At 37.8% G+C, this 27,517-nt stretch overlaps 1 protein-coding gene across 1 annotated transcript; it reads right to left on the bottom strand.

Annotated features, from left to right (window-relative positions):
* Nucleotides 1-9,557: 9,557 nt before the first annotated feature.
* LOC101090380 (olfactory receptor 5K1-like) lies at nt 9,558-10,487 on the bottom strand. Its single transcript, XM_019811147.2, has one exon. The coding sequence runs from the start codon at nt 10,485-10,487 to the stop codon at nt 9,558-9,560; it is 930 nt and encodes a 309-aa protein (XP_019666706.2).
* Nucleotides 10,488-27,517: the final 17,030 nt, after the last annotated feature.

Genomic DNA, 27,517 nt, shown 5'->3' with positions numbered 1-27,517 from the left:
TAGTGATAAAAATTTTAATCAAAGATAAAAACCAAAGTGATTATTAGGAAGGAAAATTTTGTGTAAGAAAGGAAACATCATCATAGTACCCTTATGTGTTTTTCCTATGAACAAAATTTATGCAGTCATACGAATATTGATAAAATAATAATTGTAATATAGCTGTATTGAAAGGGTTAGGGATGTGAGGAATTAAGTATGGAAATTCTCATATTTGTATGAATTTAATAATTTTTAAAACTGAAAAGTCAACAAATGGCAACATATACATATGATTTTAAAATACGGACATGTTTAACATAAGCATAGATAAAAGAGTTGAAAGTGGTTGTGGGGATTGATATTTCTTCATTAAAAACTGAAGTTTTAGGGGGGATAAAGTGATCTTGAATAAGTATATGAAGTATTTAATGAATACACACTTAGAACTAAGAGCAAGGATTAGCTTGCTCAATATGCCACAGTTAATAAGTGACAACCTGGATTTACACACAGGGGAAGGCTTAGAGGAGAACTAGAATAGAGTTAAAAACTAGTCTGCAAACTAGGGCTAGAAGGGAAATTCTTGACTTGATGAAGAATATTTTTGAAAAAACTACAGCCAAGGTCCACTTCAGAATAGCAGCATAAGTTTCATGGCCCAGTTCCTCAAAAGAAGAATAAATGGTGAAAATTATATATTAAAAAATACGATTTAAAAATCTCTGGAGGGGAACCTGGGTGGCTCAGTTGGTTAAGCGTCTGACTTTGGCTCAGGTCATGATCTCACCAGCTTGTGAGTTCAAGCCCCACGTCGGGCTCTGTGCTGACAGCTCAGAGCCTGGAGCCCACTTTGGATTCTGTGTCTCCTCCTCTCTCTGCTCCTCCCCCACTCATGCGCTCTCTCTCTCTCTCTCTCTCTCTCTCTCTCTCTCTCCTTCAAAAATAAACAAACATTTAAAAAAATCTCTGGAAAATGGGGTGGCCACCCAAGTGCTCCAGTGGGGTTGGACCATGGAGGTGGTGCCACTGATATACTGGATGGCGGTTTGCAGGGCTGCTGGGTGATAAGGACCAGCTGAGGGTCTATGACAGGCTTGGAGCTCTGGTGGATGAGCTGGCAGTTGTGCACCCCAACTATAAACAGGAGGAGGAAGAGCGCCTCTACTACTGCCTGGACATGCTCAAGAACGTGCTGGCGGCCAGCGCAGGTGGCATGCTTGCTTCCATTCGGTGTCTGCCTGGGCCTCCTGTAGATGCTGCTGATCCTGCACTATGATGAAACCAGCATGAGGTGAAGTATGGCAACATTAGGTTGCCTGACATGGACAATAAGATGCTGATGGACATCAACATGACGCCCATTGCTGCTTTGCTCTGTACACCTGTTCTCATCAGTGGCCATGAGAGGTTTGTGGTTTGGGCTCTGTGCCCATATTAACCTGTGAAAACTGAAATGTGTGGACCCAAGGCTCACCTGAGACACCCAGCAAGTCCATAGCTCTTCTACTCTGTCCTAGGACCCCTGACTCCAAGGCCAGGGATTGCTCCCACCTCACATCACCTCATGAGCTTGAACCTGGAACTGTGGCCACTCTGATTTCAGGCAACAGCAGTCTGGGTAGGCTAATGGTGCCAGCATCCCTCCCACTGCCCACTGGTTTTTTGGCACCAAGTGGATGATATTCCTGGCCGTGGGCATGTATGCCCTCTAAAAGAGAAAGAAAAAGAGATCTGTGGAAATTGTGCTAAGAGCATGCAGCAAGTGAAAAAACATTCATTCAAGAAAATATATTAAAACTTGGTAAGAACAGTGAGAATCTACAGCCTTTGAATCATAACCCGCTCTCTGCCTGTGCCTTCCCAGCTCGGTCTGACAAAAGGTCCACTTCACTCAGGTGCAGCCAAGGACACAGAACTCCCTCCTTGTATCTCTCCCACCCACCAGTCGTAGACTATATTACTTCCCACAAGGGCCAGGCCTACGGCCTTTCTCACCTCCTTCCAGCTATGTGTTGTGGAGATTAAATTCTAGGTGAGTGTGATCGAGTTTGTGGATCCCTTCTTCCACCCAGTCCACACTTGTAAGGTAGAGACTCTACCCTAGGTGTGGCATAACAAAAATACCAGGCCCTGATCACCTTGGGACCGAGCTCAGTTGTCAGGCAGTTGTTCCAGACTGGAAGGAGCAAGCTGAGATCAGAGGCTGCTTGCTGTGCCTACCTGGTGACCCATGCTTTTTTCTTTTTTTTTTTTTTTTTAATGTTTATTTTTAAGAGAGAGAGAGACAGAGTGCAAGTGGAGAAGGGGCAGAGAGAGGGAGAGAGAGACACAGAACCCGAAGAAGGCTCCAGGCTCTGAACTGCCAGCACAGAGCCCGACATGGGGCTCAAACTTAATAGCCATGAGATTATGACCTGAGCCAAGTCAGACACTTAACTGATGGAGCCACCTGGGCGCCCTCCCCATCCCCCACACTTCCAGTGACCCACTGTTAAAGCTGGGGTATCACATGGAGAGAAGTGGGTCACTATCACTACTCCCATGTCTAGGAGTTGAGTCTTAGAGATTTTACCCAAAAGGGAAGAAAGGCCTTAGGAACAGAGACGTCAAAAGTGTCCCCAAAGAAAGTGACTTTATGGCAAAAGGAGATTAATAGATTGGTGGAATCATTGGTGAAACTTCAGGCCAGCTGGTTTGCCTGGAAAGATGCAGGGTGGGAGAAAGTGGGGAGGAGCCTGCCTCAAGTTAGAACAAGCCTCAAATATTATCCTCAAAAACCATGCTTCAAAGGGACCCAAATTTAATCACTTATGAATGAGGAACAACTTATTCCCCATAGCATGAAAAAAAAAGAGAGTTCATGCTATTGCTGGGAGTTAGTGGGGCCTAACAGTGGGATATGATCAAAGAAAGAGATGAAAAGACCTCTGCTAAAATCATAGTCATCCCAAGTGACTGTGAGCATGTTGCATCCTCTGGAGAGCAACAACAGAGGCTTTACACTGCAGAGGAAATGGACTTCATATGCATGCACGCGCGCGCGCACACACACACACACATCGACCAACTCACTAAACAAATAAACAAGGATAAAACAAAACCTAAGGATGAATGAACATCCAGAGTTCTAAACTATTTTATCTTAAATGCCCAGTTCCCAACCAAAAAAGTCATGAGACAGGCAAAATGTGTGACCCATACACCAGAAATTAGCAGTCAACACAAACTGCCCATGAGAGCAATCATATATTGGATTTTTTTTAATGTTTATTTATTTTTGACAGAGAGAGAGAGCATGAGCAGGGGAGGGTCAGAGAGAGAGGGAGACACAGAATCTGAAGCAGGCTCAAGGCTCTGAGCTGTCAGCACAGAGCCCGACATGGGGCTCGAACTCACGGACCATGAGATCATGACCTGAGCCGAAGTTGGACGCTTAACCGATGGAGCCACCGAGGCGCCCCCATGTATTGGATTTAATAGAAAAAAAACCCTTAAAAATAATCATGATAAATATGTTCACAGAACTAAAGGAAGTAAATATTAACTTTAAGTAAAGGAAGGCATGAATGCCATGTTATGTAAATAGAGACTGTCAATAAAGAGACACAAAGTGTAAAAAACAATTAAATGGAAATTCTGTAATTGAAAAGTACAACTGAAATAAAAAATTCACTTTGGAAGCTCAACTGTAGATTTAAACTGATGGAAGAATTAGTAGTTTTGAAGTTATATCAACAGAGAGTATGCAATCCAAAGGATGCAGAAAAAAAAGAATGAGGAGATATGCAGAGCCTGAGAGAAATAAAGACAACACTAAATGTCAGCATATGCATGCGGGAGTACCAGGAAAACACATTTCTGATGAAAGACTTGTATAAAGAGCTCCAAGTTGTTTGTTGATAAAAAATCAACAAATAGCAAACAAGCAATCCAATAAAAATTGGGCAAAAGGTCTGAACAAGCACTTTACCAGAGAAGAAATACAGATGGCAAATAAACATATGAAAAGCTGCTCCACATTATTTGTCATTAGGGAACTACAAATTAAAACAATAATGCCATACCTAAAAGAATGGATAAAATTAAAAAAAAAAAAAAAAGAAACCCAACCAATTGCTGGCAAGAATATGGAATGACAGGAACACACACACACATTCTCTCTCTGCTAGCTATCAGGGCCTAGGAGCAATGACATTGCAGAAACAATTAGCATATCTATGGCCCAGATCTTGGTTTCAAATACCATTATTCAGTCAAAGGAACTATAGCTCCTTGGAGAAATAGCAGATTCAGTGACGAGGGCAGGAAATAAATCTACAGGATGAGTTTGGAGCATCCTGTAATGCCAGAAAGTTAAAAAAAAAGAAAAAGAAAAGAAAAAAGAAAAAGGCTAAACAACAAACAAAAAAAACCCCACCCTGCATACGCGGTCATGGTGCATGTCAAAGGGACACAGGAGCCACCAGAAACATCTCCTAATGGCCAAAGCTAGAATGATTTGAGCAGTAAAGTAGTACTTAATTAATAAAGTAGTACTTATTTATATCAAAGTAGTACTTAATTATATCAAAGTATAAAATAAATATTCATTAATCCATTAATTACATACTGATGTAAATAGATGATTGAATGAATAAATAAACAAACAAATAAATAAAGTGAATAGATAAATCTGTGCAGAAGAATTCAAGTTTATATAGATACTTTGCCCCAGGGAGCTGGACCATTTCTTTTCTCTCTTTAGTTGTGGGCTTGCTGACAAAGAACACAGTAAGAGAAGGTGGAGAAAGAGCAACTTTACCAGGAAGAAACCTGGCAAACACTACTTCAGCCAGATGGTCAAGGTCAACATCAAAAGTTGTATAAGTTATGAGGATAGTATTTGCCACTGATAGGATATGATTAAAATGACAATTTTTCTCTGTGGTCTTTCTCCTAAAAAGCTATCACCACAGTCTAGTCATGAGAAAAACATCAGAAGAATCCCAATTGAGGGACATTCTACAGAATGCCTGATTAGTACTTCTCAAAACTTACAAAGGACATCAGAAGCAAGGAATGTCTAAGAAACTGTCACAGATAACATATCCTAAGAGAGACCTAAAGAGACATGATGACCAAATATAAAGTGATATGCTGAATGGGATTCTGGAGCAGAAAAACACAGGATTAAACTATGGAAATCTGAATAAAATATGAATTTCACTTCATCATAATGTATCAATATTGGCTCGTTAATAATAACAAAGGTACCATACTAATGTAGGATATTAATGATGTGGGAAAATGGGTGTGTGATATATGGGAATTCTCTATACTGTCTTTATTATTTTCTATAAATCCAAAACTGTTCAAAAATTTTTAAAAACTTATTAAAAAGTCTTTGAGGTAGGGGCGCCTGGGTGGCTCAGTTAAGCGTCTGACTCTTGATCTTGGCTCATGTTGTGATTTTGCAGTAATGAGATTGAGCCTGCATTGGGCTCCACGCTGACAGTACGGAGACTGCTTGGGATTCTCTCTGCCCTTCCTGCTCTTTCTCTCTCTCAAAATAAATAAATAAACATAAAAAAAAAAGACTTTGAGGTAAAGTTCTTGTTTCTCAGAATGAAGCCAGATAACACTTGAAGGAAAAACAATCACCATTTTTCTGTCTCCAATTATAATAATTGATTCAAATAATTATTGTCATTGGATGCTAAAACCATTGATGAAAAATTATTAGGGAACAAGAAATGCACATGGTATCAGTATATCACCCTACAGATTAGATTTTAAAAGCAAGGAAATCAGTTATCTTTATCATAGAAAGAGCTGATGAATACTGCCTTGAATGAAGTAATCAGTTAACAAGACAAACTGATGTTATAGGTCTCGTGATGCGAGAAGGAAAAAAACCAGCACATCTGGTGTTGCTGAACTATTTAATTTAAATTAATCATGAGGAAATGTCACAAAAATAGAGATTGTGGGATATTTTACATGATGTCTGATGCAAATATTTTAAAAAATCTTAAATGTCATGAAAGAAACAAAAGCCAGAAGTTTCTTCTAGATTACAGGAAGCTATAGAATGATAATAACCAAAAGTAAATAGTGACATTTAATTGAATTCCTGATGACAAAATAAATTGCTATCAAGGAAAAATTGGTGGAAAATGGGAAAAATTTTAATGTGAACATTGTATTAGGTGATGTTAAATTTCTTGAGGATAGTAATGATATGACAATGTAGGAAATGTCTTTGTTCTTTTGAGATATATGTTGAAGGATATGTGGGTAAACTGTCATAGTGTCATCATATATATGTATATATACATATGTGAATTAAATATATATATGTACACATTTATAGATGGATTACCAGTCAATATGGTAAAATGTTAATTAATAGTCTTGGTTTAAAAAAAATCATGAGCATTCACTCAACTTTTCTGTAGGTTTGAAATATTTCAAAATAAATTTAAAGGAAAATGTCACTGATTCACATTTTCTTGAATCTCTGCCCACTTTACAGCTTAGTTTCTTGAATGTTTTCCTCTCTTGCTACTTTTACTTCTCTGAGCTGTGTACAATGTGACTTAGTGGTTAGGAACATGGATTCTGGAGCTAGATAGCCTGTATTTGATCCCTGAACTCCAAATTAATATTTCTGTGGACAAATTGTGCAATTTCTGTGTCCCCCATTTTTTCAATGGGGTTATAGGAAATTAAAATATAGAAATAAAAGTAAAATATGTAACAAAACACTAAATAGTTAAACGGATACTGGTGAAAAGTTATTTATAAGCTAAAAGAATGTCTGAGAATTAATTTAAAATCAAGTATAAAGTGAAAGATGAGGCAAGAGACATGAATGAATTAGTTAATATTTATTAAGCTGCAATAAAAGCATTTTTCCCAAACAAATTTAACAGTTAGAAAGTCTATTAAATTTTGAAACCAGAAGGGATGGTTAATTCCAGTGACTCTGGGTTTGTTTCTATGTGATTCCCTCAGCTATGTGCTCTTGTGTGTGTTGACTTCGTCTCTAGGCTGGTTTCTCCCTTGATGGCAAAATGGATGTAGACTGTGCCAGATTTCATATCCACACAGCATGGCATTCAGAGGAAGGAAGACTACCTTTTTTGTGGATCTGTTTTAAAATAAAGGAACCACATATTCCAGAAACTTCTACAAAATTACCTCTTTTGTTTCATTGGACCCAAATACGTCATGTACTCTTCCCTTAACAGATCTCTAGGATTCAGTGTTGATAAGAGTTGGGGGTGGATGGTACAGAAATACATAACAAAACTTGTGGTATCCCTAGGAAAGGGAGAGGGAATCAATGTATGTGAGTCTGACAATTAAAAATATCCTCTAAATTAGGGAGTGAATAAAAGGAACAACACTCATCTAACTCAGCTATCTGGATTTCCTTTATACTCTTAAAAAGAGTTTAGGACCCTATAGAGCTTTGTTTATGTGTTTATTATTATTGATTGATTAATTCAAAAATAAAAATAACAAACCTATTACATATTAACTTAATTATATTAAAATATATTAAAGGAAATGGTTAGTGAATGGCCAAATGTGTCAGGCACCTTACTAAGTATTAGTGAAAGGAAATCAGTTATGACTAGGTTGATATTCACAGGAAGAATATAGGCTTTTATTTTATTACCCAGTAGTAGTTACAATTGCCTATGTTTTCTTTAAAATGTTGCTGATATCTGTACACTCCTCTACTTTTATTCAGTTTCAGCTCTCATTGTCTAATATATGAATCATTACAGTGACTCTTATTGTGTCCAGCTTCATTGCATTCAATTGCCAGATTCGTTTTCTGAAAGATACAATCATACTACCCTGTTCTAGGAAGAATTTGCTGTCTGATGCCTCTGAGATAAATTCAGATTCCTTTGGGTGGCATATAAGATTCTCAATAACCTGATACACTTCCACCTTTATTTCCCATATTCAGGAACAGCTCTGAACAACAACTATCTTACTCTCTCCATGGTTCACCTCCTTTATCCCCCATTCCCAAGGCCACGCTTATTTCCATAAACATCGGCTGTGGTCATACTTATTCCTTTTTTCCTGCAAATATCATTTTTTTTAAATTTTTTTTTCAACGTTTATTTATTTTTGGGACAGAGAGAGACAGAGCATCAACGGGGGAGGGGCAGAGAGAGAGGGAGACACAGAATCAGAAACAGGCTCCAGGCCCTGAGCCATCAGCCCAGAGCCTGACGAGGGGCTCGAACTCACGGACCACGAGATCGTGACCTGGCTGAAGTCGGACGCTTAACCGACTGCGCCACCCAGGCGCCCCGCAAATATCATTTTTAAAATCATTTTTAGGGCACATTTTACTTTTGATACTACATAAGAACTCAGTACACAAAGATACAGGGATCTCCATTTTCTGAACTCCCAAGCAGCATTGATACAAATTCTAGCTTGATCTGAATGACTTGGATGAACTTGAGCAAGCTACTCAGTTTCAAAGTATGAGATTTTTACTGAGAAAAAACATGAAAAATCATGTCTAACCAATATATATGAAAGGTCTAGCTTTGTGCCTAGCAGATAGTATGTTCTCAGTAAATTATTTTTTCTTTCATATTTGCATATATAAGTGATCAGTAAATCTTTTTTGTTCAGGTATTTAGGTATTTAGAATTTTCACTATTTTGGCCTAATTTATGCTTTACAGCATCCCCAAATTTTTGTTAATGCTGTGAATATGTCAGTAATTTACATTGGAATCAGTACAGTTGGTGTAATTGCTAATAACAAGACAAGTAATAATATCAGAGAGAAAAAAATCATTTAGTTTCATGTATTCAGAATTTCACTTTAGTTTTGATGGATGCCTAATCAAACGGCATGAAAATATCCAAATCCATAGGGATTTCAGAATAAATAGCATCTATTTCAACTATAGATTGATAAATAATCAGTCAACAGATACTTTATTTCAGAGAACTTGAGAGTAAAATTGACAAACACTAAAGATGAAAATATTCTTGATTTGAAAATAGGTATTCCGTGTGAATTAATATTCAAACATAATCTCTTGAATAAACTCAAAATTGAGAATCAAGTATATCCAGTTTACTTCTGACAGGTGGTGTTAAGAAGGGATTAATTCTTGAAAACTTGGAATATGCCAGAGTTTGTAAGATTATGCTTTGAGGTTCCAAAAATTTGTCAATTCCAAATGGAGGCAATCTTTATATATACTGACTTCTATTCCTAGTATTTGTAGAAAATTGTAACTCATTACACTTTGAAACAATTAGTTAATAGTTTGACTAATTTCATTGTGACACAGTTTATGACCTCAAGAATAATTATTTAGTTCATTCCTGCTGGGAGCTAGTCGCTTAGATTTCAAAATACATTGTAGCAGAAATTCTCCTTGCTGAACTTATTTATTTGACTTATACACTATCATGTTTTAGTAATTTAATATTTTATATACAAAGTGACCATTTTCTACTTTCTCAATATTCCATATTTTGAAAAGCATTTTATCAAATTTAAGTTAATTTTCCACAGGGGATGAAATTTTTTTCAGAATGTTATAAAACTTTCTTCATAATTTTTTTCATAACATTTAATACTTCCTTATTTCTTAGACTATAGATAAAGGGGTTTAATAAAGGAATTACTAGAGTATAAAAAATAGCAACAGGTATATCTTTATCCTCTTCTTTAACTGAATTTGGTCTAATGTACACAAAAAGAAGAGAACCATAGAATATTGAGACAGAGAGAAAGTGGGATGCACAAGTAGATAAAGCTTTGCCTCTTCCTTCTTTGGACTTCATTTTGAAAATTGTGAAGAGGATGCAGAGATAAGAGATTAGAACTATGATAATAGAGAAGACTTGAATTGACCCTGAAAAGATAAATATCATCAATTCATTGATAGAAGGGTCAACACAAGAGAGTCTGTATAATGGAAGAACATCACAAAAAAAGTGATTAATTTGATGAGACCCACAGAAAGTTAACCTAAAGAGAAACCCTATATGAATCACAGAATGCAAGTTTCCAGCTATGTAGGCCCCTGTGGTCATCTGAATGCAGAGTTTCTTTGACATCATGGTGTGGTACTGTAGTGGGCTGCAAATGGCCACATAACGGTCGTAGGCCATTGCTGCCAAAAGAAAGCAGTCTGTAGTTTCAGCAAGGCAGAGAAAATAAAATTGTGCCATGCATTCATAAAGCGAAATCATTCTGTCCTTAGAAAAGAAGTTCTCTAACATCTTTGGGGTAATGGCACAAGAACAACAGGAATCCATTAGAGCTAGGTTGCCCAGAAAGATGTACATTGGTGTGTGAAGACGACACTCTGTAAAAATCAATGCCACCAGGCCAAGGTTCCCCACCATAGTGATCAGATAGATAGTAAGAAACACCACAAAGAGTAGGCTCTTCAATTCTGGGTGATCTGTAAATCCTATGAGGATAAACTCAGTTGTCAAGGAGTGGTTATCCTCAATCATATCCACCTTCTCTGTTGAGATAGGAATTCTGGAGACATAAAATTGTAATTAGAGTGTGTCTAATTTTCCTTTCACATTTTAATTTTTACAACAAAGAGAGTAGCTTCTGCAAACTTCTGTTACTATCTCTGGACACAGGCACACAAATCTCTAGGGGATATTCCTTCTTCTAAAATGTCAGCTTTATAACCTCAACTCTGAAACTCTGGATTCCCAAGAATATTTTTATAATTCCAAGGAGAATTCTTACAGTGGAAAAGTTTTGTCCTTATGGATTCATGCATGAATAGTGTACAAATATAACGTACCCATATTTGGTACATTGATGTCAATTTTTGTATTAAAGATCCTTAAAATTTTAAATCAATTTACATATATACACATATTTTTAACTGAGCAAGAAGTTTTCATATATTCTTCCAGTTGAGTAAATATTTGAAAATAGCATACAAAAGATATGTTAAATTTATATAGTAGGAATAGTATGAAGATTACTAAGAATTAAGAAGACTATCATCTTTAAAGAAAATTACTTTGGATATCTAAAGAAATAAATATCCATGTATTGTCACCTCTCTCATTCCTGTTCCCCGTATTACACTCATTTCCATAAAAACTGACTCTGTCCATGCCCTAATTCCTGTTGATTTTTGCCCAGATATCTAAATCCTTTCCTTCTTTATGTACAGTTTACATATAATGCTGCTTAATATTAAGTTTTAACTAAATGCCCTAGACCACACTGATTATCACTTTCTGAATCCTCAAGTATTTCTTATATACATAACACAATCTAGAGTTGCTTGTCTACATGGCTTTTTTTCTCTTTTTTAAAATTTATTTTAAAAATTTTAACCTTCATTCATTTTAGAGAGACAGAGCGCGAGTAGGAGAGGGGCAGAGAGAGAGAGGGAGACAGACTCTAAAGTAGGCTCCAGGCTCCGAGCTGTCAGCACAGAGCCCGACATGGGGCTCGAACTCATGAACCACAAGATCATGACCTGAGCCGAAGTTGGACCCTTAACCGACTGAGCCACTCAGGCACCCCCCCCTTTTTTAAAAAAAAAATTTTTTTTTTTCAACATTTTATTTATTTTTGGGACAGAGAGAGACAGAGCATGAACGGGGGAGGGGCAGAGAGAGAGAGGGAGACACAGAATCGGAAACAGGCTCCAGACTCCGAGCCATCCGCCCAGAGCCTGACGCGGGGCTCGAACTCACGGACCGCGAGATCGTGACCTGGCTGAAGTCGGACGTTTAACCGACTACGCCACCCAGGCGCCTCCCCCCTTTTTTTATTAAAAAATTTTTTTCATGTTTATTTTTGAGAGTGGGGAGGGGCAGAGAGAGAGAGGGAGACACAGAATTTGAAGCAGGCTCTAAGCTGTTAGCACAGAGCCCGACGTGGGGCTCAAACTCACAATCTGTGAGATCATGACCTGAGCCAAAGTCGAACACACCAACTGAGCCACCCAGGTGCCCCTACATAGCTTTTTTTTTCATTTATCTATACAAAGTTTCTTTATTAGAATTGAGACATTTGAGTTAAGCTATGACTTACACTTCTTGTAAGAGTTGTTTAATGCTGTAGAGAAAAAGCAGTATTGATTCCTGTCCAAGCTTCATTCTAAAGACCTGACTTATAAGATAAACTTGTTGTCAGCATACTACTGTTGATCCTTAGTGACTTTCTTTGGTTTCTGCAAGTTGAGACTGTTAATTTTGAAGAATAGTCTACAAAGGACATTATTCAAAAATCATCTTTTAAAAAAGTTTAGGTGTCATTCTTTTATCTGAATGGACCCATCTACTATTTTTCTGTTTTCTGAGAAACTTATATAAGGTTTTCTAAAGTATATCACAGTAGTTTAAAAGCTAATAAAAATAAGCCAGCCTGTATAGTTTAATTTCATAACACTTAGAAAAATTGAAAAATCTTAATATGACTTTTGAGAACAAATTTTGTTTTCCCTAAAAGGCTATCTTCTAGGGGCACCTGGGTGGCTCAGTAGGTTGAGCGTCCAACTTTGGCTCAGGTCATGATCCATGAGTTTGAGCCCCACATTGGGATCTGTGCTGACAGCTCAGAGCCTGGAGCCTGCTTCAGATTCTGTGTCTCCCTCTCTCTCTGCCCCTCCCCCGCTCATGCTTTGTCTCTCTCTCTCTCTCTATCTCTCTCTCTCTCTCTCTCTCAAAAAATGAATAAATGTTAAAAAAAATTTTTTTAAAAAGGCTATCTTCTATCATTACTTAGTGATCCATTAGGATATATTGATCATTGTGTCAAATCACATAAATTTTATGGTCAGAATGGATGTATTTTTCCATAATCAAAACATCAAAATAGAGGCACAGGCTGGAGCACCTGGGTGGCTTAGTCAGTTAAGTGTCAGCTTGCAATCTGTCTCTCTCAAAAATAAATAAACATTAAAAAAAAATTTTAACAAAGGCACAGGCTGAACATTTTATTTTCTTGTTTTAAAATATTAAATATAAGCCATTTAATTATTCAGCTGTGTTAGAAATAACTTTCAATGTACCTGCCTGAATTATTTAACAGAATTAAGCTATGCTGTTACCTGTGTATTTTGAAAACTTACCTTAAAATCAGAAAAGGTCAGCATGAATTGAGTTTAAATCTCTTGCTAATTTCCCATAGCCTTCAGTTGTGAGAAGAGCTAGAAAGGTGAGAAGCTGAAATCTAAGATCAATGAACAAATGCTTAGTAATTCAGATAAATAAATGTTTATGGATGCTAATATTAAAACTAAAAGTAAATTTGAGTACTTCCCTTATCTAAATGCTCTGATACTGTGTTAAGTCTTGTAGAATTTCAGAATATAAAAATATTGGTCTCAAACACATTGGGATTAAAAAAAATGAAAATCTGGAAGACTGCTAATAGATCAGGGTCAATAATTCTATTTCTTACATTGCAAAGTTAAACTTTTCCATCAAATGCTTAAGGGATTTCCCTGTAGTGACATCAGTGTATTTCTGTTGGGAGATTCAGTCTCCAAAATGTATTAACTCTGTGACATTAATTAAAGATTACCTGTGAGACAAAGAGGTTAAGTAAATGACTTTCACTAAAGTAACTAAGGTCAGTTGATGATCGTCTTGCTGATTCTTGCGTAACTAACATCATTTTTACAATTGTAAAATTGTACATTTTATATCTCTGTTCACTATCCTATGCATAAAATGTAATGAGCAGAAAAGGGTCTCAGGTTGGTTTGGACAGTTACAGGAAAAATTAATATGGTTAATGAAAGATGATTAGCATTTGCAGTGGAGCCTAAAAGGTGTAGGGTTAGCGAGACTCATCAACTTCACTCTGTGAGTTGAATTAGTTCCCATGTGTTGCAAATCCCTCCTGGAAATTTTGCTGTTACCATTTAGCCCCACATATGATTTACTGAGTTGTTCTCTGTTCTTTTCATTTCACCCCAATTACTTTATCTTTCTTACCCTGTTTTTTTCTCTTAATTCCACTAATTATTCTTCAATGTACTGTATTTATTAGTATGTCTATAATCAGTCACTCATTCCCCACCACTACCATTAGCAGTAGACATAAGAGTGAAAGAATTTCTCTGTTATGCTCATTCCTTCATCTCTAATACCTTGAACAGTGGTTCTTTGTAGCGCTTAACAAATATTTGTTGAATGGATTAAAAAAAATGATACTCTGCTGCTCAGGAATTTGCAGTGGTCCCTCATTAGTTTTCAGACCAAATCCATTTTACTTATTTTGGTATTCCAGATGCTCCATGGTCACCCTTTGTCTTATCTTTCACCTTGCTCTCTTCCTCAACCTCAGGACACTTGGCCATGTGCGTCCCTTCACTGCCCCTCTGTGCAATTGCTTCACCTAATTTTCTTATACTGCTTCCCTCTGCTAAAACTCCTTCTTGGGGTGCCTGGGTGGCTCAGTCACTTAACTGTCTGACTTCGGCTCAGGTCATGATCTCACAGTTCATGGGTTCAAGCCCCCTGGAGCCTGCTTCGGATTCTGTGTCTCCTTCTCTCTCTGCTTCTCTCTCTCTCTCTCTCCCTCTCAAAAATAAACATTAAAAAGATTTAACACTCCTCCCTTTCTTTCCATCCCAATACTACTCATACTTGAGCTCAAATCAGATCTCCTCCATGAAGACTTTCCTAGGTCCTTTAAATAGAATTAGCTGATTAATGGCAAGATCTCATTCTTTCTTAAGACTAATATTCCACTGTGTGTGTGTGTGTGTGTGTGTGTATTTATTTACACACTATATCTTCTTTATCCATTGATCTCACTCATGTGGAATTTAAGAAATAAAACAAATGAACATGGGGATGGTGGTGGGAAGAGAGGAAAACCAAGAAACATACTCGTAACTACAGAAAACAAACTGATGGTTACTGGAGGGGAGGTGGGCAGAGGTGATAGGTATTAAGGAAGGCACTTGCTGTGATGAGCACCAGGTGTTGTATGTGAGTGATGAATCAATACATTCTACACCTGAAACTAATACTGTTGACATACATGTTAACTAGCTGGAATTTAAATAAAAACTTGGAAAAAAATTTTAAATAAAATATACTCAGTAAAAATAAATAGATAGAATTGATTTGTTCTTTTCCTGATTTACGTGATACTTACCTGCTTTTTTTTAAAATATGAAATTTATTGTCAAATTGGTTTCCATACAATACCCAGTGCTCATCCCAATGGGTGCCCTCCTCAATACCCATCACCCACCCCCCATCAACCCTCAGTTTATTCTCAGTTTTTAAGAGTCTCTTATGGTTTGGCTCCCTCCCTCTCTAACTTTTTTTTTTTCCTTCCCCTCCCCCATGGTCTTCTGTTAGGTTTCTCAGGATCCACATAAGAGTGAAAACATATGGTATCTGTCTTTCTCTGTATGACTTATTTCACTTAGCATAACACTGTCCAGTTTCATCCACGTTGCTACAAAAGGCCATATTTCATTCTTTCTCACTGCCAAGTAGTATTCCATTGTGATACTTACTTGCTTTTAAAATGCATTCACCACTTTATCAAGTGTGACTCACATGTGTCTTTATTGTAAAAGTCTTGACTAAATATTCTTTTAAAAAATTTTTTAAATGTTTGTTTATTTTTGAGAGACAGAATACAAGTGAGGGAGGGGCAGAGAGAGAAGGAGACACAGAATCCAAAACAGGCTCCAGGCTCTGAGCTCTCAGCACAGAGCCTGACGTGGGGCTCGAACTCACGGGCTACAAGATCATGACCTGAGCTGAAGTCAGATGCTTAACCGACTGAGCCACCCAGGTGCCCCATTGACTAAATATTCTTAAGTCACCAATCATAAATCTTTTAAGCACCTCACAATAAACTGAGCTAGATCTATAATATATGCTGCATTGATTGCTAAAATTTCCATCATGTTTAATCTTAATCAAGTACTTACAATATGCAGGGTATTGGAAGTGACAATGGGAAGTGTGGGCACAGGATGTGAGAATGGCAGGGATAAGTTCTTAGTTTTTAGATATGGCTTCCTGACAAGAAGCTCATAATCTAATGGGGAGAAGGGCACTTAACGCTGTGTGCACAATTTAGTGTGCAATTTAGGCTGTGATATAAAAAAGTGTAAACATATCATATAAAAATATAGTAAAGGAAGTGACTGGTGACCTAGAGGAAGAAAGAAAGATTTCCCAATGGGAGTATAATTTCAGATAACTTTGCAGGGTAATAATTGGTAAAGAACATGAGGAAAAGCAGTCTGAGGGAACCATCTGTAAAAGCCTGGATACTTTTTTTTAGTTTATTTATTTATTTTTAGAAAGAACATATGTGTGAGGAGAGGCAGAGAGAGAGAGAGAGAGAGAGAGAGAGAGAGAGAGAGAGAGAGAGAGAATCCCAAGCAGGCTCTGTACTATCAGCATGGAGCCTGATGCGGGGCCCGTGAGATCATGACCTGAGCTGAAGTCAGTCACTTAACTGAGCCACTCAGGCATCCTAAAGCCTGGACTCTTAAAAGAGCAAGGCCTAATTAAAAAAAAAAAAAGGGAAGGGGGACAGTAAACTAGAGTGACTGAAACTTACTCATACATGATACAAGGAGACACAAAAAGTAACATAAAGGGAATGGGAAATTTGAAATTCTATTTGATTTCTTCTCATGTATTTCCTCTGCTCCTGCCAATTCACTATACCCTCTCTCTCTAAAGCCACAACCAGCTCTAAATTCCAACTCTAAAGAATATTTAATTATTTCCTAACAAAGTATAGTGTTTGGTACTATTGAAAGTCTTCTCTGGCTTGTTTGAAAACCCTCTCTGCTCCTATCATCTTGATTGTTCCATCTCAGTCTTTGATGCCGAGTCATGTTTCTCTTTTTGTCCTTAATAATGCTTTCATTCACCCTGATTGTATCCTTGGCCTCTCACTCTTCATTCATTCTAGAAATTTCCCCATGTTATCTCATCTACTCTTGTGTTTTCAACTATCTTTCATTTGCTGATAGTTTTACTAGGAGAGATATTTCAAACCATGGTGTACATTCATATTGATAAGCTCATTTGGAGTATGTTCTAAATATATATATTCTTACCTACAAATTAGATAGATGTACTACTATACTAAAATATTATATATTAAAAAACATGAAAATAGAAATTTAAAAAGAATTAGACTAAGAGAAATGCTATTAAAATTTTAAATTTTATGTATTTAATGCTATTAAAATATTGTTTACCCCCACTAACACTATTATTAATTAAATAATAATCTTATATTCAGAACAAAATGTGATATATGGCTTATTATTTAAATCACAGCTTAGCACTGTGATACAGCAGTGCAACCACTTGCTTGAACTTACTTCCAAACATCTCTTAATATCCTACACAGTCGAAAAGATCTGGCACACAGATATATCTGCCCAAATGGGAGAAGAATGCAAGTTTTGAGTGGGTCTCAGAACAGGAGAGGGCTCTTCATAGGCCCACACTATGGGGTAAACAGCCCTGACATTTGGGCCAAATGACTCAGCAGGCCAGTAGTATTAAAGATATCTGAGGTGGGAAGAGAAGTGAAACTAATGGGAAGTGTATGGAAAATTCTGATAGGAGAATCATAGCGTATACCCTAATGGTTTGGGAACAAGGCCTTGCTTTCTGCAGAAGAGAATTATAAACTTTTCAACAAATAACTTCCTGCTGTGCTATGGACCCAACTAGCTTGGCCTGCTAGTTGAAGAGCTCCTAACTGTAGGACATCAAGTGACCAAAAGTCCAGAATTGCCTTCATGAGCTGGAATTTGTCAGACTAGCAAGTATAAGATTGAGCAGGCCCAGGAGTAATTCATTAGAAGATGAAGGTGGCATATCCAAGGATCTGGCATGAACAGGGCCAGAGAATACAATAGGCTGCACAGGCAGGTAACCCAGACCTCTATGTCATCCTCCACCATTGCACTGAACTCTTGTCCTCATCTTGCATGTCTGGCTTCAAAGGCCAAGTTGGTTCTTGGGTGGTCAACTTGGTATGTTGATGCAAGCCAAGATATATTACTGCTAAACTATAGCTCCACCTAGGGTGACCTTGAAAAGTAAGACTAGGGAGACATCCTCCCACAGAGCAGCAGACCGATTACCTTATTCCATTGTATAGAAAAAGAGGTGGTCCAAGGTGAGAATATATAAATTCATAGAAGAGGTGAACATCTAGGATGTTGGTCAATGGTGTGTAGGGAGACAGATTAAAAGGTCAGTGACCAGAAAATCTGAGGGAGAGGTATATGCATGGATCTCTTGGGATGGATATGAAGTGTGGAGTTCTTCATATTACATGTAAAGGTATACCAGAGAGCATCTACCATGGAAAAAAAAAATACTAAACAACCAAGTACACAGAAAGATTCAGCTAGTTGAGGTGATCCAGTTTTGTTCATCTGCCACCCCAGTGCTGGCACAATGGGCACATAAATGAAGTGCTGTAGTGGCTGAGATGGAGGTATGTATGTGCCTAATAGCAGACGCTCCAACTTTTCAAGGCTAATCTAGCTACTGTTCTTGTCAAGTTCTAACTTGTCAAAACCAGAGACCATTTTGGATCCCCCAGTCTCACAACATCCATCAAAAAAAAAAAAAAACAAAAAACAAAAAAAAAACCAGTCAGCCACATGGTGGCATTTGCTACTATGAACCTCTTCCTTTCTGAAGGGGACATAAATTTATCTGGATTGGAATCCACATAATCCAGGTATGGGTTAACTTTCTAATCTGCAAATGCTCAGGAAGAATCACTCTCTGGGGCTGGTAGAATGGTGCATGCATTGCATTGGACCAAGAAATCTAGGTTGCAGTAAAGAAGGTGTGGTACTGGACAGTGACTGACACACTGGTTCTATTCTATTTCAAATTACCCAGAAGCTGCTGGCTTAATGAGTTGATGACATGACCTTTCAAAGATATAATTAAGATGTCAAGACTGTGTCCTTCAAGGTTCACTTTCCATGAGAAATTAGTGACCACTATATGTTGTCATGTCCACAGTAGGTTGAATACCTCAGTCCAGGACCTCCTCAAGTTATCTGCTTGGGGAATTTGCATTTTGTTTCCTCATCTCTGAGCTGCATGGGTTTAGAGGGCCTGGTTCTCAGTGACGATATGTTCTTACCAGAGAATGTGACAAGAATCCCATTATACAGAATAGTTTCAGCTCCCTACCCAGTCACTTTAGATTCTTTTTTTTCCAAGAGACTAACAGGCAAGGAAAGGAGTCCATTAAGATTGTAGGAGTAATTGACCCTGTTATCAGGAAGAGATAAGGCTGCTATTATGAGGTGGGAGCAGGAAAAATATGTTTGGCATAAGGCTGCTATTATGAGGTGGTCCATAGGCATCTGTTGGTACTTCCTTGTTCAATTTGGCAGTAAATACACAAATACAACAACCAGAACTGAAAAAGACATGGTGTGAAAGGCTCATATTCCCTGGTGATCTGATTCTGAATCATCCCACCATATTAGGACCAGTAGAGGTATTAGGCAAAGGTGAAGGGAATCAAGAGGTAGAAGATGGACATTAGTGTGGCCATGAGACCAGCTGCAACAGCGGGAACTGCAGGTGTCCCATTAACCTTCACCTTGTAAGATTCTCCAGGACAAGAAAAAGACCCGAATCCTGCTGGTTCTTTCCCCAGAATTGATTATAAGAAATAAGTAGCTTTGAACAGTATAAAAGGTGGCCAGTAATGGATCTGTGGTTCACAGCCCAGATTCAATGTATTTCCCCAGCAGTAAGAGTGCCAGTAGCTGATAGTTCTTAGCTGAATCCTTATTCAGGAAGTATCCTTAGCTTATAATGGTCTTAGGAAGGTCATGTGCCTTACTTGGAGGCAGCCTACATTTAATGACTGTTCCATGGAAAGTATAAATTTAATGTCCCTGTCTTAGGCATGAGAACTTTGAAGGGATATTCCAAACCCCCTCTTCTCCACCAGATTGGCTAAGGTTTTTGTTGTGACTCTAGTCAACCTATCCTTCTGCCCAGTCTTAACTTCCTTCACTCCCATAAATAATTATTGAGCCTGAGAACATTCTCCAACAAACTGCTTTTTTTAAAAAATAATTTATTTATTTTTTAAATTTACATCCAAGTTAGTTAGCATATAGTGCAACAATGATTTCAGGAGTAGATTCCGTAATGCCCCTTTCCTGTTTAGCCCATCCCCCCTCCCACAACCCCTCCAGCAACCCTCTGTTTGTTCTCCATATTTTTGTCCCCTATGTTGTGTCTCCCTCCCTGTTTTTATATTATTTTTGCTTCCCTTCCCTTCCCTTATGTTCATCTGTTTCGTATCTTAAAGTCCTCATCTGAGCGAAGTCATATGATATTTGTCTTTCTCTAATTTCACTTAGCATAATACCCTCTAGTTCCATCCATGTAGTTGCAAATGGCAAGATTTCATTCTTTTTGACTGCTGAATAATACTCCACTATGTATGTATGTATGTGCATATATATATATATATATATATATATATATATATATATATGTATATATATATATACACCATGTCTTCTTTATCCATTCATCCATCGATGGATGTTTGGGCTCTTTCCATAATTTGGCTATTGTTGATAGTGATGCTATAAACATTGGGGTGCATGTGCCCCTTCAAAACAGCATACCTGTATCCCTTGGATAAATACCTACTAGTGCAATTGCTGGGTCATAGGGTAGTTCTATTTTTAATGTTTTAAGGAACCTCCATACTGTTTTCCAGAGTGGCTGCATCAGTTTGCACCCCTACCAGCAGTGCAAAAGAGATCCTCTTTCTCCACATCCTCACCAACATCTGTTGTTTCCTGAGTTGTTAATGTTACCCATTCTGACAGATGTGTAGTGTTATATCATTGTGGTTTTGATTTGTATTTCCCTGATGATGAGTGATGTTGAGCATTTTTTCATGTGTCGGTTGGCAATCTGGATGTCTTCATTGGAGAATTGTCTATTTCATGTCTTTTGCCCATTTCTTCACTGGATTATTTGTTTTTTGGGTGTTGAGTGTGATAAGTTCTTTATGGATTTTGGATACTAACCCTTTATCTCATATATCATTTGCAAATATCTTCTCCCATTCCGTTGGTTGCCTTTTAGTTTTGCTGATTGTTTCTTTACTGTGTAGAAGCTTTTTACTTTTATGAGGTCCCAGTAGTTCATTTTTGCTTTTGTTTCCCTTGCCTCTGGAGATGTGTTGAGTAAGAAGTTGCTGTGGCCAAGGTCAAAGAGGTTTTTATCTGCTTTCTCCTCTAGGATTTTGATGGCTTCCTGTCTTATGTTTAGGTCTTTCATCAATTTTGAGGTTGTTTTTGTGTATGGTGTAAGAAAGTGGTCCAGATTCATTTTTCTGCATGTCTCTGTCCAGTTTTCCCAGCACCATTTGCTGAAGAGACTGTCTTTATTCCATTGGATATTCTTTCCTGCTTTGTCAAAGATTAGTTGGCCATATGTTTGTGGGTCCATTTCTGGGTTCTCTATTCTGTTCCATTTTTCTGAGTGTCTGTTTTTATGCCAGTCCCATACTGTCTTGATTATAGCTTTGTAATACAGCTTGAAGTCTGGGATTGTGATGCCTCCAGGTTTGGTTTTCTTTTTCAAGATTGCTTTGGCTATTTGGGGTCTTTCCTGGTTCCATACAAATTTTAGGATAGTTTGTTCTAGTTCTGTGAAAAATGCTGATGTTATTTTGATAGGTATTGTATTGAATATGTAGATTGCTTTGGGTAGTATTGACATTTTAACAATATTTGTTCTTCCTATTCAGGAGCATGGATTTTTTTTCCATTTTTTGTGTCTTCAATTTCTTTCACAATCTTTCTATAGTTTTCAGTGTATAGATTTTTCACCTCTTCGGTTAGATTTATTCCTAGGTATTTTGTGGGTTTTGGTGCAATTGTAGATGGGATCAATTCCTTGATTTCTCTGTCTGTTGCTTCATTATTGGTATATGGGAATGCAACCGACTTCTGTGCACTGATTTTATATCCTGCTACTTTGCTGAATTCGGGATCAGTTCTAGCAGTTCTTTGGTGGAATCTTGTGGGTTTTCCATAAAGACTATCATGTCATCTGTGAAGAGTGAAAGTTTGACCTCCTCTTGGCCAATTTGGATGCCTTTTATTTCTTTGTGTTGTCTGATTGCTGAGGCTAAGACTTGCAATACTATGTTGAATAACAGTGGCGAGAGTGGACATCCCTGTCTTGTTCCTGACCTTAGGGGGGAAGCTCTCAGTTTTTCCCCATTGAGGATGATATTAGCATTGGATCGTTCATATATGGCTTTTAGGGTCTCGAGGTATGCTCCTTCTATCCTTACCTTCTTGAGGGTTTTTATCAAGAAAGGATGTTGTATTTTGTCAAATGCTTTCTCTGCATCTATTGAGAGGATCATGTGGTTCTTGTCCTTTCTTTTATTAATGTAGTGTATCACATTGATTGTTGATATCGAACCAGCCCTGCATCCCACATATAAATTTCATTTGGTCGTGGTGAATAATTTGTTTTAATGTATTGTTGGATCCAGGTGGCTAATATCTTGTTGAAGATTTTTGTTCAAAAATCTTGTTGAAGATCCATTTTCATCAGGGAAATTGGTCTATAGTTCTGCTTTTTAGGGGGGTCTTTGTCTGGTTTGGGGATCAAGGTAATGTTGGTTTCATAGAGTTTGAAATTTTTTCCTTCCATTTCTGTTTTTTGTAACAGCTTCAAGAGAATAGGTGTTAACTCTTCCTTAAATGTTTGGTAGAATTCCCCTGGAAAGCTATCTAGCCCTAGACTCTTGTTTTTTGGGAGATTTTTGATTACTAACTCAATTTCTTTACTGGTTGTGGGTCTGTTCAGATTTTCTATTTCTTCCTGTTTCATTTTGGTAGTGTATATGTTTCTAGGAATTTGTCCATTTCTTCCAGATTGCCCATTTTATTGGCATATAATTGATCATAATATTCTCTTATTGTTTGTATTTCTGATGTGTTGGTTGTGATCTCTTCTCTTTCATTCTTAATTTTATTTATGTGGGTTCTTTCCTTTTTCTTTTTGATCAAACTGGCTAGGGGTTTATCAATTTTGTTAATTCAAAGAACCAACTTCTGGTTTCATTGATCTGTTCTATTGTTTTTTTTTTTGGTTTTGATAGCATTGATTTATGCTTTAATCTTTATTATTTCCTGTCTTCTGCTGGTTTTAGGCTTTATTTGCTGTTCTTTTCCCAGCTCTTCAAGGTGTAAGTTTAGATTGTGTATCTGAGACCTTTCTTCCTTCTTTATCCATTCTGATACCCTATGTCTTTTGGTTGGCGTATTTAATCCATTTACATTCAGTGTTATTATAGAAAGATACGGGTTTAGAGTCATTGTGATGTCTGTATGTTTTATGCTTGTCGTGATGTCTCTGGGACTTTGTCTCACAGGGTCCCCCTTAGGATCTCTTGTAGGGCTGGTTTAGTGGTGACAAATTCCTTCAGTTTTTGTTTGTTTGGGAAGACCTTTATCTCTCCTTCTATTCTAAATGACTTGCTGGATAAAGGATTCTCGGCTGCATATTTTTTCTGTCTAGCACCCTGAAAATCTCGTGCCAATTCTTTCTGGCCTGCCAAGTTTCAAAAGAGAGATCAGTCACGAGTCTTATAGGTCTCCCTTTATATGTGAGGGCACGTTTACCCCTTGCTGCTTTCAGAATTTTCTCTTTATCCTTGTATTTTTCCAGTTTCACTATGATATGTCGTGCAGAAGATCGATTCAAGTTACATCTGAAGGGAGTTCTCTGTGCCTCTTGGATTTCAATGCCTTTTTCCTTCCCCAGTTCAGGGAAGTTCTCAGCTATGATTTCTTCAAGTATACCTTCAGCACCTTTCCCTCTCTCTTCCTCCTCTGGGATACCAATTATGCGTAGATTATTTCTTTTTAGTGTATCACTTAGTTCTCTAATTTTCCCCTCATACTCCTGGATTTTTTTATCTCTCTTTTTCTCAGCTTCCTCTTTTTCCATAACTTTATCTTCTAGTTCACCTATTCTCTCCTCTGCCTCTTCAAGCCGAGCTGTGGTGGTTTCCATTTTGTTATGCATTTCGTTTAAAGCGTTTTTCAGCTCCTCGTGACTGTTCCTTAGTCCCTTGATCTCTGTAGCAAGAGATTCTCTGCTGTCCTGTATACTGTTTTCAAGCCCAGCGATTAATTTTATGACTATTATTCTAAATTCACTTTCTGTTATATTATTTAAATCCTTTTTGATCAGCATTTCTTCCTTCTTTAGGAGGGCCTGGATTGCTATATACTTTCCTCTTCTGACTGCCTTTGCTGTATCCTAGTGGTTTTGGGCTGTGGTGTTATCATTTTCATTGGCTTCCATGTGCTTTTTAATTTCCTCTTTAACTTTTTGGTTAGCCCATTCATTCTTTAGTAGGATGGTCTTTAGTCTCCAAGTATTTGTTATCTTTCCACATTTTTTCTTATGGTTGATTTCGAGTTTCATAGCATTGTGTTCTGAAAATATGCACATTATGATCTCAATCTTTTTGTACTTGCTGAGGGCTGATTTATGTCCCAATATGTGATCTGTTCTGGAGAACGTTCCATGTGCACTTGAGAAGAATGTGTATTCTGTTACTTTAGGGTGAAATGTTCTGAATATATCCATTAAATCCATCCAGTCCAGTGTGTCATTCAAATCCATTGTGTCCTTGTTGATTTTCTGTTTAGACGATCTGTCCATTGTTGTGAGGTGTTGAAGTCCCCTACTATTATGGTATTATTATCAATGTGTTTCTTTATGTTTGTGATTAATTGATTTATATATTTGGGTGTTAGCACATTTGGAGCATTAATGTTTACAATTATTAGATCTTAGTGGATAGACTCCTTAATTATGATATAATGCCCTTCATCTCTTGTTACAGTCTTTATTTTAAAGTCTAGATTGTCTGATATAAGTATGGCTACCTCATATTTCTTTTGGCAACCATCATTCTATTAGCATGATAGATGGTTCTCCATCCCCTTTCAATCTGAAGGTGTCTTTAGGTCTAAAGTGAGTCTCTTGTAAACAGCATATAGATGGATCTTGTTTTCTTATCCATTCTGTTACCCTATGTCTTTGATTGGAGCATTTAGTCCATTGTCGTTTAGAGTGAGTACTGAAAGATATGAACTTATTGCCATTGTGTTGCCTGTAGAGTTGGAGTTTCTGGTGGTGTTCTCTGGTCCTTTCCAGTCTTTGTTGCTTTTGGTCTTTTTTTTTTCTTCCCATCTTTCCTCCCCTCAGAGAGTCCCCCTTAAAATTTCTTGCAGAGGGGCGTCTGGGTGGCGCAGTCGGTTAAGCGTCCGACTTCAGCCAGGTCACGATCTCGCGGTCCGGGAGTTCGAGCCCCGCGTCGGGCTCTGGGCTGATGGCTCAGAGCCTGGAGCCTATTTCCGATTCTGTGTCTCCCTCTCTCTCTGCCCCTCCCCCGTTCATGCTCTGTCTCTCTCTGTCCCAAAAATAAATAAATGTTGAAAAAAAAAATTTTTTAAAAATTTCTTGCAAAGCTGGTTTAGTGGTCACAAACTCCTTTAATTTTTGTTTGTCTGGGAAACTTTATCTCTCCTTCTATTTTGAATGACAGACAACCTTACTAGATCAAGAATTCTTGGTTGCATATTTTTCTCTTTCAGCCTGCCAAGTTTCTGTGGATAGGTCTGCAAACCTGATCTGTTTTCCCTTGCAGGTTAAGGACTTTTTTCTCCTTGCTGCTTTCATGATTGTTTCCTGAGTATTTTGTGAATTTGACTATGATATGCCTTGTTGATGGTTTTTGTTGAATATAATAGGGGTCCTCTGTGCTTCCTGGATTTTGATGTTTCTGTCTTTCCCCAGGTTAGGAAAGTTTTCCACTATGATTTGCACACATAATGCTACTAACCCTTTTTCTCTCTTTTCATCTTCTGGTACCCCTATGATTCTGATATTTTTCCTTTTTAATGAGTCACTGATTTCTCTAATTCTTAAATTGTGTTCTTTTGCCTTAGTCTCCCTCTTTTTTTCTGCTTCACTATTCTCCATAAGTTTGCCCTCTATATTGCTGACTCACTGTTCTGCCTCATTCATCCTTGCCACCGTGGCATCCATTCTAGATTGCAACTCAGTTATAGCATTTTTTATTTCATCCTGACTAGCTTTTACTTCTTTCATCTCCACAGAAAGGGATTCTAATCTATTTTCAACCCAGCTACTATTCTTTTTATTGTGATCCTAAATTCTGGTTCAGACGTCTTGCTTGTATCTGTATTGATTAAGTCCTTTGCTGTCATTTCTTCCTGTTCTTTCTTTAGGGGTGTTTCTTTCATTTCATCATTTTGAAGGAAGAAAAGGAATTAATAAGGTAAAAAAAATTAAAAACAAAACACACAAAAAATAAAATAAATGATGCTAGATCCTAGGTGTGTTTTGGTCTGGTTGTTGAAAGGAGCTTCATAGATTAGAAAAAAGGGAAATATAAGAAAAGGAAAAAAAAGGAAAACGTTTGAAAATTTGAAAAAATGAATACAATGAAATAGAATAAAATGAAATGATTGAAATAAAATAGAATTTGAAAAATTTACAGAAAAGTAAAAAATATAGTAGAAAAAAATTAAAGAAAATATTTTAATAAAAATTGAAAATAAAAATACTTTTTTTCTCTTTCTGTATTGAAGAATAAGAAAAGAAAAAGAAATTGAATAGATGGACCAGTGAACAGACCGAAATACGATTGAAATTACATTGGTTTCCCCTAGAAGTCAACTATGAAGCAGTTTATACTCTGTAAACTAAGCAGGTGGAGAGACTTGTGGTGTTCCTAAAGAGCAAGGTTGGCCCAGTTGGGTGGGGCTTAGTATAACATCTCTGTTCTCCACTAGATGGCGCTGCTTAGCTGACTGGGGTGGATTGTTGTGGCGCTTGTAGGTGTGTATGTGCATGCGTGGGAGCAGTGAAAACTGTGTCACCCAGCTATCCAGTCTCTAGTATTGGAACTTTGTTCTCCCTGATCAGTAATCACACACCCATCCCTTGTCTCTGGCTTCTGTCCACTCCCCACTCCTACACTGTCCATAACCAACCCCAGGCAGCACCTCCCTCCTGAGTTTTATCTTAGATTCACCTGTTTTTCCTGACCCCTTACTTCTGAGGGACTGTGGCTTTGACCTGCTCTACCCTTCTGTAGGAGGGTCTCACTGAGCAATGGCCAGGTGCCTGCTGCACCCAGGAATGTTCACGGGACCATGCCACTGCTGATGCCCAGAGACTGTGGCTGGGTGTCAGCCTGCCCCAGAAAAGGTGAACGCAGTTGTGTTCAGAGATTATGGAACATCACAACACACATCTGGCACCAGGCTTCACCCTTAATGACCAGCAAATGTGGTTGTTTTCCTGGGTCCCCTGGGGTCTTTGCCTGTGGTGGGGGCAGGGGGGGGTGGCACACACAGCCTCTACCAGATGTCTTCCCAGCAAGGGAACTGCCTCTCCCTGTGTGGCCT

The sequence above is a fragment of the Felis catus genome, chromosome C2, assembly GCF_018350175.1.
Source record: "Felis catus isolate Fca126 chromosome C2, F.catus_Fca126_mat1.0, whole genome shotgun sequence".
In the NCBI taxonomy this organism is placed as follows: Eukaryota; Metazoa; Chordata; class Mammalia; order Carnivora; family Felidae; genus Felis; species Felis catus.
The sequence above is the reverse complement of the archived record's forward strand: the minus strand, read 5'-3'. Positions and strand labels throughout refer to the sequence as shown.